This window comes from Rhamphochromis longiceps, linkage group LG3, assembly GCF_057381845.1.
Source record: "Rhamphochromis longiceps isolate RC_006_pf linkage group LG3, R_longiceps_female_GT1.1, whole genome shotgun sequence".
Classification (NCBI taxonomy): Eukaryota; Metazoa; Chordata; class Actinopteri; order Cichliformes; family Cichlidae; genus Rhamphochromis; species Rhamphochromis longiceps.
This window is the reverse complement of record NC_140559.1, coordinates 44,009,190-44,026,270: the sequence shown is the minus strand read 5'-3', so window position 1 is coordinate 44,026,270 and position 17,081 is coordinate 44,009,190. Positions and strand designations below refer to the sequence as shown.

The window sequence follows — 17,081 nt, the reverse complement described above, 5'->3', positions numbered from 1 at the left end:
TAGAGTAATAAAATCTGTCAGAATTCAAGGTGACGTGCATGTGTAGCTGCGCATTTCTTCTTTAGTCTGTTTGTCTTTCTTTTATTAACATCAGACGTATAGATTTAATATTACTACAAAGTAGATGAGCTGTGCTATCCAGAGCTAAAACTTTAATGCAGCTCAATTTAGCCAATAGGGGGCGTACTGACATCACCCATTTTTAAAAATCCCAGTTTGGTGTCATTTTTTCTCCAACTATGCTCAATACATACTATGCAAAAGTCTTGATTTAGTCCTGATTTCTTTGTGTTTTACTTCCGAGCAGCCAGGCTTTGCAGACATTCTTTGAAGTGCTCTTGAGGAATAGTTCTCCAGGCTTTTTGAAGCTCTTTCAATGTTCTTCTTTGGCTGCTTTTTCACTCATTTTCAGTCCAGTCCTTGTATTTGGTCATCATCAGAGAAATGTTTGGTTTGTTTGTTAAGCCACAAGACAAACATATAAATCAGTCAAGACTAAAAAAAGGCTCTTTAACTCAGGGACTGAAGGGACGAACCACTGCTGTGTCAACACCAAACAGACAACTTAGCAAAGAACCAATTTTAAATTGTACTTTTAGGCACAAAAACACATAATTTGTTCCCATTTCTTTAGCTGAATCTATGAAAAATATCAAGGATAACAAAGTTTGACAGACACAAAATAACATGCCGATTCCCAAAGAGCCATTAGCCAAAAACTTAGCACATCTCTGCACGGTGTGCAGTGTGGCCTTAAAAACAGCTCATGAAAAAGATACAGTTATGAGGTACATTTAGATTTTTATCCACCATGCAATACTGGAAAGCATCTGAGCATGACCCAAACATACTGCCAAAGCAATAAAACACACAGTGGGACACTATCAGCCATGGATTGGCCTCCCCAGAGCCAGACGTCAACATCATAGAAGCAGTGTGGGATCATCTTGACAGAGAACAGAGTTCAGACTGTGTTGAAGAATAAAGATGTTGTAACAAATGTTGACTTTCAAGATCGCTGCAAGCGACCAAACTCTGTCTTTGACTTTTTACACAGTTTTGAATACTTTAGCCTCCACATAAATATACAGACCTCTGCTATATTTAACAGGACATGCACAGATCAAAGTACAAGTACCTGCTGCTAATAAGCCATGAAAAGCTAAAACAGAAAAGTCCACTGGTAGTTATTCAATTTAACTGCCTCAAGGCGCTGCAGCTCACATTGTTCTATTCGCCATGTGAGGACGAGTCACATTTCTGTGGAGTTTTAACCATGAGTAGTGCTAAGCAGGGGTATTTCTCAGTCCCTGTTTGGTGACTCTCCCACGCATCCCATCCACAGTAGCTGTCATAAGGCGGGGTGGACTCTGGACAGTTCATCACATGACTCTGATACATACACTTGTGAAATGGAGACGTTCCATGTTTTTGAATCATTCAACATTTCATCTTCTTCGATACAGTGCCTGCAAATAAACGTGATATACTAGGATGCAAACAAAAATTTATATATTTATCGATAGATGTAACATTTGCATAATCGTCCACAGCGCTTGGCATCTGCTTGCTGAAATGTTAGACCGTCCTTCCGTGCAGTACATTTAAGGGTTTTCTTCCATTCCTGCAAGTGGGCCTTTGCGGATTTGCTGCGTGCTCCTGATCAACATTCACTCTGAATCAATGACTGCAAACTCACCAAAGTTTGAAGCAAGAAACCCCAAATGAAAACATTTCCACCGCTATGCTTTACAGATGGTTCTTCTCCTGAAAAGCCACATTGGGTCCAAACAAGTCTACTGCTCCTGTGGCCAAACAGCTCTGTCTTTCATTGGGCTGCCCAGAGCATGTTATTCCAAAAGTCTCTGTGTTCACCTATATGTTCACTGGAAAACTGTAGATTTATTCTAATCTTTTTGGGCAGGAAGTTATTTTAACCCTAACCCTTCATTTTCACACAAATGTGCACAAGGATGCTCATTCTCACATACGTGTGCGTGCGTTAGACGTTCAGATCGGCAGGTGAGGTGCCAGCAGTGCTGTCCAACAAAGGCTGGAAAGAAGAAGAAGACAGTATGTGAGCAATGAAAGGTTTGTTCTTCTTTAAGAAAAGCATCAGCGTGACTCCTCGGGCTACTTTTAAATTCAAGTTTGATTTTAATTTACTGTTTGATATGGTGCCTGCTGTGTGGGGCCTCGTAAAAAGGCACTAGAGCTCTGAAAAGCGCCTCATACCCCTGCTATTTTAATGAACAGCGTCATTTTGTAAATGTGGCTTCAGCAGCGTGCTTGTTTAAAATGATTCAACGCGCTCTCCAGAAAATATTTTAGGAGTTGCAGAGATCTAGTGGTCAGGACACAGTGTCACCACGTGAAATTCTCTGAAGATAAGAACCTCTGTGCTTTGTATAGAAGGAGCTGGTACTCCTGTTTGAACCCACTGTCCTTTTGTTCCCTGGAACGGTTTATCTTTTTTTCTTTTCTTTTTATAAATTCAATTATGAATGAAAACTTTGCTCTCTGGCTCACCTGTTGATGGCACAGTGGAAACCAAACGTGCAGCGTGCAGATCGTGAGTCTATACAGCCACCGTGTGGTTGCACACGGCACTGTCGCGGACATGAATGGCACATATTTGGAGTTGATGAGAGTGATTTGACAAGCAGCGGAAGCCTCGCGTAAAGCTTTCCGTGCGCTCCCCTCGTCGATTTTCACGGCGGCTGCCAGCTGGTATCAAAAATTCAGGGCGCAGGCAAAGTTCGCCTCCAGCAGAGAGTGTGTGGCTGCGTGTGTGTGCGTCTCTCTCAGCGCGTGTGTGTACATTCATGTGTGCTCGGTCTGTCTGTCTAATAGACTGACCCCCCAGCACGCCGTTTAAAGGGAAGACAAGAGAGCTGAGTCAACGAATCACAAGGAGAAGGATGCAACAGTTGATGTGCGCCAGTTGCACAGTTTTCTTGTATTTGGAGACGGCCTGCACACACGGAGGATGGTGGCCGTGATTTGATCAGATGTTTTTGCTGCTTTGCTTTCAAACTCATCTGCCAGATAAAGCTAAAAGTTAAAGAGCAGATCCTACAGAGCGGTCACAGCCTGTCCTCTTATTGCCAGACTGGACATTTGGACTGAAATGCATTTGGAGGGACTTCATGCTCTGCTGGAATGGAGTTGAAGCGGGGGATTTCGGATGGTCTGCGGCGGTGATTAGCAGCGCAGTCTGCACCAATATGCATCGGATTCTGCAGAGGAGACGAGTACGCAGGCTGCGGGTCGTCTGGGCTTCTCTGGCCCTGGTGGCTCTGTCTCTGGCCGCATGCAGCGCGCTGTTTACGGCGTGGACTTTGCGACAGACGCGGGACCTGTCTCAGTCCTTCAAGATCCTGCAGGACCGACTCGAGCAGGTTTGTGTCATACTTTAGAAAAAGACCTTAATAATTCGAGCGTGCAGACAGCCCCTCTCCGTTTTTGCACCAACAATAATATTTACTCTCCTGCAACTTTTTTTTTTTTTGAAAGACCATCAAGTGTTTCTTATGTAACTTCTTTTGTGGCTGCGGTTACGGGAATCTTGGCTGGGGGCATATGGACAAATCCACACTTCACCCTCCCCCTTTTCTCTCGCCCCTCGCACGTAGACTACTTATTCTCTCGCACCATTTCTCTGCTTGGCACTTTTATTACTCGGCAATAAACGCAGTCAAATTGTGCCGAGTTGTTGCTTGTTTTTGTGTCCGCCTCCCCCTGTTAACCACCTCCACCCCCATTCTCCCCGGGTGGGGGATCATGATTAATTACTCTGGTGCCAGTTGTGCTCCTTTTTTTTTTTTTTTTTTAATCTAATTTTACTGGAAAGCCTCAGCTATTTGGCGTATGCCCGCTCACCCCACTGCCTCGAGTCTGCCGGGGACTCGAGGCGTGAAACGGGCTGCACGATAAAGCGTGGCAAGTGTAAATCATTTTCAGCCCGCACAAGCAAACGCTTCTAAATCTCCTGCAAAGTGCAGCTTTCCTAAACTTTTTTCCACTCTCCTTCTTTTTCTGTTTTGCACTTGCAGCAAATATCCGACACTAGATTGCATCACAAGACAAATAAATTTCCTAAAGGAGCCAGAATGGAAATTCTTCTTGTTTTTTTTTCTGTTTTTGAGTTCAGTGTATTTCACAAAACCAGATTGCAATGGATTTTATATCAGGAGAAAGAGAGGGGGGGGGGGGCAAGAAACCTGCACATAACACAAATACCCCCCAAAATTGGACACGTGGAGTGTTGCTGGAGCCCTCCCCAAGGGGGCCCCTGTTCTGTCCATTTGCCGTTAGCCAACTTCTGATGAGAGCCCAGTGAGTGAACGTCTGGAGGGTGCACTGCAGCTCTCTCGGCCTGCTTTTCCACAGTAGCAGTAAATTTAAACATACTTCTTCCCCCCTCCTCTGGAGCAGCTTCTCCTCTTACTCGATTTAGGCCTCCTTCGGTCACCCAGTGGAGTCTCCCCCCCAGCCACCTTCCAGTTGAGGGTTTAAATCCTGTCTGGCTTGACAAAATCAATTTCTTTCTTGTGGAAAAAAAATGACATGTGAAGAATTCGAAGTGCTGAAAACATGCATTAGGTGTCGCAACCAGTCGCTGAGGAAGTGGTAGATTTACAGCTAGAATGGCAGCAAAGGGGGCAGGATACTGCCAGAGACAGTCTGCTGCTTATGTGGCTGGCAGGAAATAAAGGCTGTCTGTGGCCGTGAGTGGGTTCTGTGCCAGAAAAAAAAAGTTATGAGAAAAATAACTGGCCGTTTGTTAATAGCTTGGTTTTTTCTGTGTGTTTCAACAGGTCAACAAACAGAGGAAGGCCATTGTTCAGCTGATCCTGGAGAAGAGAGAGCTGCTGGTGGGGCATCGAGTGAAGAGAGATGGTACTAGTGCTGTGATATACTGCTAATTTGGTATCGATCCCATACCAAGTAAATTCATGGCCAGTGTTTCAGCAATACTTTTAACCTCTAAAGGCAGCTTATGTAGCAGATTTATGAGATGAATCATCAATTTGCTAATTCCTAACACATTTAAATGGTTAGTGATGAGTAGTTACTAAGAGAAAACACACCTTTCATCTTTTCATGTATTTTGAAAGTGATTTTTTAAGGACCTGGAGTCTAAATGTGTCCATCTCTAAAGCACATTAACTTCTGTTGTTTAAATGTGCTGAAGTCTGTAATTAAAACAGACGTTAGGCCATTTTTCACAGTAGATGTTTGATATTTTTCCTTTTCCAATAAAATTCAGTTGGCTACACACTGAACTTAGTAGGACATTAATGCGATCCTATCGCGCCAATACCAGCATTTGTATCGATACTATCGATATTAGGCCCAATCCGCCCAAATCTAGATGGTACTGCGTCTCGAAAGCCTGCCAAAGCCTGACATTTTTCTTGCACTGCAGCACCACCGGCATGTATAAGACGTCCTGTCCTTTCAGCTCTCCAAATTGCCACAGACACAGTCTCCTTACCAACTGTTGTTTTTTTAGGAAGAACATTTAACGCAGAGCGCTGGCCAGTCTTGGCCCCACATGCCACTTTGGTCAGGTCTCGCGGGCCGCAGGCACTACCCGCTGCTAAAAGTTGACACAGGAAAAAGTAGGCAGCTGGAAGACTGTTTCAGAAATTACAGGTCTGACCAGAGCGGCCTCGAGTCCCAGAAAAAAAGCAGCTGGCGCGGGCGCTGGGGGCCTTGTTGCACGCTTTCGGGCAATGAAATTGATTTTTTTCCCCACCGCCAGAACACACGACTGACACAGCTATGATTTGTTGTGAAAGCGGTGATATTTGATGACCTATCATTGCTGTATTTATAGCCTCTGCTTGCGTCACCATCACGAGACTGCTTGATTGTCCACGTTTTGCCCGAGAGTGAACCCACACGAGGGCTTTTTAAAGGGGATTAGAGTCTAGATTTCACCAGTGTATCTGTATTGATATCCTCTAAGTGCTAGCTTATTGGTTTTAGTAACTAATATCTCATTAAACTGTCAGAAACTCATGGCTGTCAATGGAAAAAAAGAAAACGAGGGAATAAGAAGAGCAAACAGCTTTTTCCAGTCTTGCCTTTCAGCAGGACACTGCTGTTATGTTCTCCTCTGAAAAGACCGACAGCTTAAGTCGAGAAAATCTGGCCAGCCTGAGGGCTTTACGCTCGGCCATAGCAAATCCAAAGTCCACAGGGTCACCCACATGTGAGTTATTTTCACAGGGGCTCAATATTCCCGAATGATGACCATTGGGGGCGTTTGGCCCGTCTCATCCTGAAACATAAAGTGTGTAATTCACAGTTCATACACAGAGTTGTATCAGTGTTTGAAATCGGCTGGATTGTAAGGCAAAAAAACCCTAAAAAAACTTTTAGTGGGGAATAAGAGCAGGCGGTCATCAGTGCTGTGCTTTATTTATTGCAGCTATCTGAGCTTGTTCTTGGATGAAGCTGGCTGTTGCTTCACTCTGTCTTGCTGCAGCCAAAGACCCTCTTTGACTCTCCTGTTCCTGCACTTCATTTTTCTTGCTTAGCCTTTTAGTTCTTCAGCTTTGCCTTTTAATGCCTGTCCTTTTCTGCTTTATCAGTCACTTTCCCCCTGTCCATCTTAGGGGTTTTATTGGTTTTCTAATTTTTTTTCACCCTTCCTTCCAATCAGATCTCTCCAGCCTCCTTCCTTCCATCCAATCTCTGTATTCAGTATTTTCTACATGACTGCGACCAACTGGCTCCAAGATTAGCTGCTAAACGTGTGTGTGCGTGTGGTGGTGAGGAGGCACGCGCTTCTGACCGAAAATAATAGTTTGAGGAAATATTATTGAAGCACGTGAAAGGAAATCCTTTACCCATCTGCTAACCCTGTTAGAGCCAGCCAGGTCTGGATCTGAATGGCACCAAATTAACGCTTCATGTTATTAGACAGATAGAGATGGGGATGATTGCTTTGTCCAAATAAATTTTTCAAGAAAAAACCCCACAGACGTCATTTTTATGTGCATTCAGTCTCCTTTCCTGCCTCCCTTTTACAGAGAGGACGTCGAAAGCAGGGAGGAGTGGAAATGGAAGGAAAGCGGCGTCTCATTTTGAGAGTAAGTGGCTTGGCAGATCTCTCGTAGCTGTCTCGTGTAGCATCTGCTGAAGTGTTTTCAATCATATACCCCTATACGATTGCACTCATAAAATCTTAATTCACTTTCCCTTTTCCTTTTCTTTCAAAATCGCTTTTGCTTTCCGTCAGTAACCAAAGTCTCCTCTCAGCAAGGTAAGAGTCGTAAAAGTGAAGGACAGAGGTTGATCTTTGAATCTTTTGTCTCTGAGAGGAATGACCTGGGATGTGTGTGCGTGTGTCTAACAGTGGGAGAAGGTGGGGTGATCAAGGGCTGGGAAGAGAGGACGCTGAATATGAGTAAAGCGGTGAGGTACAACAAGGAGCAGGGCACCTTCACCGTGGAGAAAGCAGGCGTCTACTTCCTGTTTTGCCAGGTGAGTTTCTGCTGGGAGCGATAGTTTATTTTGAGCTGCAAACTCTGCATACAAGGTGTGGCTATTAAACAAGGAGTCTGGGCTTATCTAAGCTAACCCAGCATTAGTCTGGGACTGTCTGGCAGCCGCACCTCTACCTTAAAGCTGAACCAGTCACAACTTTTCCATTAATAATGCCTCAAATGAATGTGGGCAGTATTAAAGGCAGCTCAGTGGTGTGCTTTGAACCCAGACAGAGCGCCTCTGAGTGGAGTTAGCATGTTTTCTCTTTACACAAAAGAAAAAAACACCAGGTTAGTCCTGCCTGTTTGTGTGTGATAAACTGTACAAAATCAAAATGGTTCCCAGTTGGCAGCTAGCTGATGTACACAGTGATATGCAAGCAAAGATGAAGTAAAGATCCAGATATTTCCCTCAGGTTCTGGTGAACTGTAAATAAAAGATGCCCACATCTTTTTTTTTTTTTTTTTTAAAGTTCAATTTTCCATCAGTGTTAATTTCATTGTCAAGTAATTTCTCTCAACGACCTTTTTCATTGAGAGAAATAATTTTACTGATGCTTACGTCTGCGAATAGGAACGAGATGAAAATATTCTGGAGAGATGAGATCCAAAGACAAATAATTAAGTTGTAGAAAGGCAGAACGTGTTTGGCAGCGATCCAGTGGTTAGATGCTAACAATCGATCAGCCCTCGGGCAACGGTACAGCTTTTTTTTGGAAACAGAACTCAGAAATCTCCCTGTTTCTCATTAAAATGTGACAAAATGTTAGTGCTTTTGACAAAGACAAGAGCAGACATATGGACACATTTCACATTTGATGTCAATAAAAGTAGGACACCAAACTACGCCACACTTTTACGCTTCATATTTTAATCAACTGAATCACCTTTAGATTTAATATTTACTATAATTTTATGAGATTTATTCGATTAAAACTGACTATGACTTTAGACTTATGACTAAAATTAAATCAAAATTTGCACTGGTTGCTGAAGAACATAATTGGACTGGAGCCGATCCGCTTGCGCTAGCTAGCTTAGTTAGCATACCTTGCTAACTAAGCTAGCTATCTAGCTGTTCACTTTTAATATAAACCCTTCAAAGAAAATTTGGTTGCACAGTATTAATGTCCTCTGCTTAAGGTTTTAAAATTCATAATGCTACTGTAAAACAATATTTTTGCAGTAATGTTACAAAACAAAAATCACTGGCTAATGAATTATACCTCACAAGTTGTTAGTCAGCAAGCACACCTTGGCTAATCCTCCTTTCTGGAACTTGGTATGACAAATGTTTACTTAAGTTTTTAATTCAAATGAGTGACTAAGTCCATAAACTCAACAGGAAAGTGTTTAAAGAGGTCAAGAAAGAGACATTTTGCCTTAAATGTATATAGGATTAGAATTATTTTTGTACCTGTATCGCCCCCTGGTGACTATTAAAAAGAACACAAGCTAAGTTACTTCTACATTGGCTTCACTCTTTAAACCCTGAGGCTTTGTACTGTTTACAGTTACGCATTAGCCAATATGTAATGCAGCAAACAAAGTCGACATTGTGTAATGTATTTTTAGGGAATTCAGTTTTCGCTGACAGTGAATTATTTCCTGGAACGGGCAGCTCTGTTTAATTCCTTTTATGACAAAATGATTAAGAAACCCATATTCGCAGTAAGAGGAGTACACTCTTACAGGAAACAAATCAAAAAAATCAAAGTCTTTGTCATCTGCTGGTGACTGATGACATAAATTCATCTTTTTTTAACTTTTTTTTTTTTTTACAAAGTCATATAATGAAGTACTTCATTATATGACTTCCCTTTAACCTGACTTCTTCTGAAACCACATACTGTGTCATACTTCGTGTTTGTGATGGGCACATCCATCTTTTATATACAGTCTATGTAAAAGACCAAAACAGAGTCAAAATGAAAATGTTTTGTCCCAAAGGTATAAATGCAGCTTTAAAGTTGATTAGGTATCTTTATATTATTTCACAAAATTCTATATTTTTATCCTGCCAACTTAATTTCAAAAAACAATTTCAGACTATGGTTGGGTAATAATTTAAAGTGAAATTAAAGTAAACTGAAACGGGTTCATGGGATGGTTAAGACAAAGTTCAAACACTGACGATTCTGAGAAAGATGAATCCAGCTGAAAACATCTTAAATAAAACAGAGATCCAGGTTAAAGCATCACACCTATAAAAATACATTTCTTACTTTTAGTCTGGTGAATTAGGCTCCAGCCCCCCTGTGACTCTGAATTGGATAGGTGGAAGAAAATGCATGGACGGTTGGATAGTAGGGTGAATTAAAAAAGTCTGCATGCAAAGCTAGAAGCAAGCTTTATTTAGCTCGAGCAGTCATAGTGTAGATGTATGAATCATGTTTTTGGAGAGCTGGGTATCAGGTTTTGGGTAATCTCAAGTATCCAGGCCTTCCTCCTTGTCAGGCTGACAGAAGTCTGGAGAAAATCTAAGCAAAAGGAAAAAAAAAAAAAGAGAAAGAAAAAGTCATGAAATCCCGAGACAGTGTGCTTGGGTTTCACATGAATACTCCAGAAACAAGTTCTCCCTCTGCTGACCTGTTCATGAGAGATCATCTTCTCTGTCCATTCAGGTGTTGTTCAACGAGCAGCAGTCTCAGTACGTGAAGCTGGACGTGGTGACCCTTGGCTTGAGGGCTCAGAAGCTGCAATGCATGGAAGGCTACGGGACAACCCCCTCTGCCGGGCCGCACCCTTTCCACTTCCTGAAGCCCTGCCAGGTGTCCGGCCTCCTGCGACTGGACAAAGGCACGGAGCTGCAGGCCATTACGGGCCCGTCCTTCAGACTCCACAGCGTAGGCAATCCCTCCGCCTCGCCTCACGTCTTTAGCATCTTTAAAGTTAACTGAAGCGCACTGTGGAAACTTTTTGTTTGTTTTTGTTTGTTTGTTTTAACGAGTAAACAGACTCATCAGAGAACTAACTTGTTTTTGTGCGGACAAGATTGTTTTATAAATGGTGAAGCTGTCATAAGCGGTCGAGGCATCGCTTAATGCTACGGCTTCTTCCCAAAGACGTTAATTTGAAAGACAAACCCTGACATTTGGGGAAGCTGTTGTGGATTTTTTTTCCCTCTGGACTGCAGAGCTGTTTTGGAACGCAGATTTTTGGAATAAAACCAAGGCCCGCAGTGAATGTCTGCCGAGGGAACAGATGTGATGGGAGCTGTTCTGTAGATAAAGGGCTTCATATAAAAAAGAAGAAGCAGAAGAAAACTCCTTGGATGTTCATCTTAGCCTGTGTATTACGCTATAAATTGTGCTTAAACTCTTTATAAGACTATGAGTAAAGCTGTGCATGCACCTTCCACTTCCACAGCTGAGAGCACATCTGCAAGCGGCCTACACGAGTTGTCATATATTTTATACAATGTAGCGTCAGTGTGTATGAAATCTTACAAATCAATTTTGTTTCTGTTTATACTGATTTTATAATATCAATGCAAGCATTTTCTTTAAATACTTTGGATATATTTTACACACATTTTACATTTTATCAAGGAGATGGTTTGGGCGGTGTTTTAAATGCCATGGATGTGAATTTGTTATCTTTTTGTAAGGTTAAAATGATTGTTTGTATACTTTGTTGTGCAAGTTATACCGAGCGAAGCATAGAGCTTTAAATATAGCTTGTCCTTACTCCCTCTTCTTCACCTGATTGATGACCATTTTTCAAGAAATAACCTGATAAAACTGTTAATTATTCAGCCAAAATACAGATAAAGCTGTATTATAAATGAAGTTAATACATTTTCCTTTTTTTTTCATCACGTTGGCAAAGTATAGATGCTTATGTAAGTTATTCACAAAGAACTAACAGAAAGAACATCACAAAAATGAAATGCACTGCCATGAAACTGGTACACGCTTTCATTCACCCCTGAGCGAATTCATATAAAAACAGCCGTTTTCTGTCAGCCTCAGCTGGATGTTTTTGTTTTGCAGTCATCGTTGTGGCTGATGATGGGTCTTTAATGGTCGACTGCGCATGTAGGCACAATCGGTTCACGTACAGCAAACTCAGTGTTATCTTATTTGGCAGAAATCTATGCATTTTCTGTTCTTTGTGACCATTTGAAAAGCTTTCATTAATCCAATTCAGGGTCACAGCAGTGCTGGAGCCAATCCCAGTTGCCATAGGGCGAGGGGTGAGATAAGTGGCCCCGAAAAAACTAACAAAGAAACTGTATATGCATGACTAAAACCCAAATTTTCAACAGATAATCTTATTACACTTAGTGATTTCCTTTAAATCTGACTGAAACCTCTTAGAAGGAGATCCAAATACTTTCATGCCTGAGAAATCCTCTGTCATGGATATTCACACCTCTCAAATGAACCTGCTCATGTTAGTAAAACATTTTCTACTTTTATTGAAGATGCTACCCTGCACCTGAACACATGGAGCTTCACAAAGTCATCTCCAAGTTACAAAATAGATTATTAAACCCTTCTGCTAATCAGCCCTCTCAATGCGGTAAACAGTGTGCAACATTAGCACTACTGATTGCAGACCAGTGACGTCCAACCAGAGATTCTTGTACACCAGGATATAACTCTGCAGTTTCAGAGAGGTAACAGAAAGCCATTTTCTTACCAAGTGTGGCATTGTAGGAGCGCTGTGAGAGGACGTGCACACCTTCGACACCTCTCTCTACACAGAAAAGCCCCATGCACAGTCTGATATCCTCGTGTCAGTGTTGTTCCTACATCATCATAATAACGCTGGCCCAGGATCAGCATTGCACCCGACCAGTGACGTTGTCTGAGTTAGTTAGCATTCAGTTAGCATTAGCCAAAAAGTTAGCTAAGTTAGCAAACCAAGATAAATAAACTAAATTTGGCTAACAGCAAAACTAACCCGATAATATGTTTGTTATATTTTATAAATGAACAAAGAAAACACTTGAAATGCTGACCATTTGTTTTAGAAGAGAGGTTTATTTTAACAAAGGTATGGTTTTACTTTTTTCTCCATATTTTAAAGTTATGCGATCACAACAACGTGCTTCGTCAGTTGCAATTTTGATACTGGACTGACATCATTATGATAATGCAGTGAGAACACCAACACAGGGATATCAGACACGTCAGCCTCCTGGCAGATTCAAACCCAGACGCTTCTTGTTGTAAGGTAACAGTGCTAACCTTTGCACCACCATGCAAGCCCTAACTAATCTACTACATAAGTTAAATGCTAATAGGTTCAAAAAGTTAGCTGGTACTGAAATGAAGAGCCAATGAAAGTTTATATCAAAAGGAAAGAAGCATCGGGACAAAGTTAAAACATGAAAGAGCAGCGATGAGGCTGCTGCTAAGGGCTAAGCTAAAGGACCCACGACAGCAAAAGCAACCACATATGTTACTTCACATTTATCATTTTTGTATTTTAACCAGTTAGTAAATGGTTAAAACAGATACCTAAAAGTAAGAAATAGTGAACTGAAAGTTATGGATTAACAGTAGAGGGTAAATACCAATGGGCTATATTGTGAGTGTTAAACAGCTAAAATTAAGTATAAATTAAGAAAAGGAAATGAATGTCATCTATCCATTTATGCAATATGGATAAATGACTTCATCACCCACAGTATGCGTTAATATTGTAGTATCAGGGTCAGAATTTAACAAACTGGCCCTAAAAACGGACCCTTTATTGTATAAAATTATTTATAACAAAGGCAACCAGTGAAAGGGTTACCAGAGCTCATCTGGGCACTGTGGGTATGCATGGGTCTGACAAAAACGACTGAGAGTCATTGCTGTAGTCTGTCCTTTTACCCTTTTGTGGCTTCATTTTTATTACAGTGAATTTATAAAAGCCAGATATTAAATCAGTTGTGTGACACCAAAAGCAGAACTCTGCAGAAACATGGAAAAGATCCAACATCAATTTTCAAGGGAGTCGTTCCAGGTTAACCTCGGAAAAAAAGAAAAAAAAGAGAGTTCTGGTTATTTGGTGTCTGACTGCAAAAGAGAGGTGAATGGTGTCAAACTGAAAGTTACATTTAAGAGTTCAGTTTAATATCTAAAAGCTTTTAGTATTGGGTTTGTTTTACTTTTATATCCTTCTGGAAATATAACTCCTTCCATTCTCTCATACGCTGCTGGTTTCCGTAATATTCCTTGCTACAATGCAAACAGTGTGTATTTCTAGCCGTGGGTTTCTGCACTCCCACTCTTGTTTATAAGTAGTTTTTGTGGATGGACCACATTGGTTTCTCCTCAGCACTTTACTGCAGCGATCGCAGCGTTTTTAATTGGAACCAAACATTTATGTTTTCAAATGGAAAAAAAACGTCCGATTCTGCAGTGCAGACGATATATCCTGTTTGATTTCCTCATCATTTTCCTCTTTCCTCTTTATGTCTCAGTCATCCCCCCCTCCACATCCCTGTGCACCTCATACTTCCCTGTCAGCACCAATCAGACTACACACACACACACCAACAACCCTCTAAATTTTCACTTCCTGAATCTGAACCTGAACCACATAGCTTAAAGTCTTTTGAGGAAAAACATGCCTCATCCCACCCCCGCCACCACAAACACACACACAACACACACATGAACACTTCCCTGCCCCAATTCCTTTTTCTCTAAATGTCAAAGTTTATCGCCATTTCGGAAAATTCTGTAATGTTGTGAAGACGTTCTCTGTAAAATGATGATGTATGCATTGCCTAAACATTGTTACGTTTCCACTTTGTTCACACTTTGAAATAAACCTTCCTTACTGTTTTTGAAAAGCTCAATTTCTTTTAAGAAAGAGACTCAAAAATAGGTTAATGGGAAGCATAAAACAGCTAACAAAGCATAAGCCAATTTAGAACCATTATCCTGCTCAGCCTTGAATATTGGAGAGGAGAATGACTCCATACATGATGGAAAATGGATATGTGAACACCTTGATCCAAAAGAGAGGCATTCCATGCTTCACGGGATGCCTGGAACACAGAGGAGTCCTAGGCCAGATGACACATGAAGCCAGGTCAAAGAAAAGCAATCTGACAGTAGTCTGGCTGGACTTTGTAGACATTCCTCACAATCTTGTCAGAATAGCCATAAAGTATTACCACGTCCCAGACCGCATCAAGGGAATGATCTGTAGCTACCTGCGAGGGATCAAGCTCCGCTTCAAGACCACAAACTGCATCACCCAGTGGCAGCACCACGAGAAAACGATTGTCACTGGTTGTGCAGTCTCCCCCAGCCTATCATCCTGTTATGAACCTCATGAAAAATGTAACCAGAGACTCGGCGAAGAACTGAAGCATCTGATAACAGTGATAAAGGACTTCGTGGATGACCTTATAATCACAACATCTTCCCATGTGCAGGCAAAATTGGTCCTAACCAAGCTTGATGAGGTGGCAACACAGACTACGATGACTAAGGGACAGCAGCAGCATCCACAATACTGAAGAGAAAGCATAGGGGTGGTTGAAGACTACTGATAAATCTGGGCTCCTGGGGAAGTTTCAGACATGGCTGTATCAACAACGCTTGCTTCCAAGGTTGATGTGGTTTCTGATAGTGTATAAAGTCCAGCTTACAGCAGTGGAAGGAGTGGAACGAAAGATCATTGAGCACCTAAGAAGCTGGCTCCAAGTTTTACTCCAGTTGGGCTCTACATCTGGGCAACTACAACTACTCTGTCATCTCTCATTGCAGAGTTCAAAGTGGCAAATGCAGGTTTGCCTTCATCTTCAGAGATTCAAGAGACAACAAGGTCAGAGAAGTAGGTTAAAAACCACATCAGGACAAGAGTGGAAGGACTCTAAATCACTGGTCCAAGAGAAAGGAATCTTTAAAATCCAACTTTATTCGAGCACACTGTGCAGTCTGGGCATCACATGCTTCCAAAAATCTGGAAAAGTTTAACTTAACAAAGAGGAAAACCATGATCCAGGCAGAAATGAGAAATATGGAGGAGTACCAGAGGAAGTTAAGAGCAGTCAAGCTTACCTCCCAGGGCTCAGGGGCAACGTGGGTCAATCAACCCCAAGAGGAAGGTGACTTGGTGTCATGGTCCAGGAGAGTGGCTGTGTTTTTCCACGTTTCCACTGAGTCCCACCTCTGGGCGGAGCCCTCATCCACACGCCTGTCATGCTCATCTGTCTGTGATCCAGGATAATCAGCCATCAGTATTTAAGACCAGCGCATTCAACTTTTCTTCACCAGTTCGTCTCATGATCTACGTTAGTATTAGGCCTCCTTTGCATCTTGTGATTTCTCTTGTTCATGCTAACTTATCCTGTTCTCCTTGTGTTTCTAGTAGCTTCTCGGATTCACCATACTCCTCATTCGCACTTCTTTTCACTCACCTGGACGCTGGTCATCTCTGGAAATGCTAACCACTCCCTCTCATCTGTCTGGACACTCACCTGCCCAGTATTGCTTTTTCCTAGTCACCCTCCACTTGCTAGCAAAAGACCCTTGTTCAAGTTCCATGCCACACACGATTCCTGACCCTCGTTCGAGTTCCACGTGCCACCCACAATTCCTGTGTGTACTGTTTTCACTTGAGTTTAGTAAATAAAGTCCAGGTTGATCCCATTGCCCTTTTCTGAGTCTGCATTTGGGCTCTTTGACACTTGGGTTGACTTATGGAGGTTGGAGCCATCCAAATCTGCACAGCAGGGGCACGAGAGATGACCTAATGTGCAAGTTCTACAGGAACCCTGGCACATATTGTAACGTCGGGTTGCGTTTAGTGGTTGAGAGGAGGCGGCAAAACACTTAGCAGGGTAGCCAAAAGAATACACACTCACGCTGGCGTTGGGAATTCCACAGTGTGTTCTTTAATATACCTTCTCTTAATCAACCATATAAGCCCGGTTGAACGGCTGCAGCTTAACAAACATAGCGCACAGTGTTCGTACAACCCATAACGTTGCAAACAAAGGTGTCTGGAGAGGTAAAACATAAAATCCGTCCCTCCTCATGCACTAGCGTGTAAGCACATGTTCACACCATCACAGAGAGAGAGAGCAGAGCAGTGGCACAAACTGATGACACCATCAACCCTCGACTTGGGTGTCTTAAAGGGACACCACACCATAGTGGCTGTTACAATATCTTATTAGTGTACATGTCTGCTCTTAACCAAGGCAGATACAAGTGGTGCCATGACAAGGTACTGGCTGCACTCGCAAACGTCCTAGAGCAAGAGCCCATCCATACTTCTGTCCATCTAGCCATCTTCTTTTGTTTATCTGAAGTTGAGTCACAGTGGCAACAAGCTAGGCACAGAATTCCAGTCATCCTTTTCCTCAGCAGTGTTTTTGTAGTTCCTCCTGGGGGGGTCCAAAGACACCCAAAATTATATATATTGTGGATCTACCCCAGATGCCTGAAAAAAAATATAGGATGGTTGCGTATCCATGACTTTGCCTCTTTGGTCACTTACTCAAAGCTCATAACTGTAAATTGACCAGTAAAGTTTGACCTTCTGGCTTGGCTCTGAAACAATTTTTCAAAAATTCTTATGTTACTCCTTGTCTGCTTGATGGGACCAGCAGTTTTT

General features: G+C 42.1%; 1 protein-coding gene and 1 long non-coding RNA gene across 3 annotated transcripts; one reads left to right on the top strand and one right to left on the bottom strand.

Moving 5' to 3' along the window:
• Window positions 1–2,707: 2,707 nt before the first annotated feature.
• Window positions 2,708–14,120, top strand: tnfsf12 (TNF superfamily member 12). The gene is made up of 6 exons (XM_085399339.1): window positions 2,708–3,401; window positions 4,821–4,902; window positions 7,047–7,106; window positions 7,256–7,279; window positions 7,373–7,500; window positions 10,127–14,120. The coding sequence occupies exons 1-6, from the start codon at window positions 3,150–3,152 to the stop codon at window positions 10,400–10,402; spliced, it is 822 nt and encodes a 273-aa protein (XP_085255465.1). The 5' UTR covers window positions 2,708–3,149; the 3' UTR covers window positions 10,403–14,120.
• On the bottom strand, window positions 13,347–16,520 carry LOC146674970 (uncharacterized). 2 transcript variants are annotated; one of them, XR_014909723.1, is made up of 3 exons: window positions 15,940–16,520; window positions 15,521–15,673; window positions 13,347–13,472 (listed from the first exon to the last, which is right to left on the bottom strand). It is a non-coding gene; the product is annotated as an uncharacterized LOC146674970 (long non-coding RNA). The 2 variants fall into 2 exon arrangements; XR_014909725.1 differs by having other exon boundaries at window positions 16,327–16,520.
• Between the last annotated feature and the right edge of the window lie 561 nt (window positions 16,521–17,081).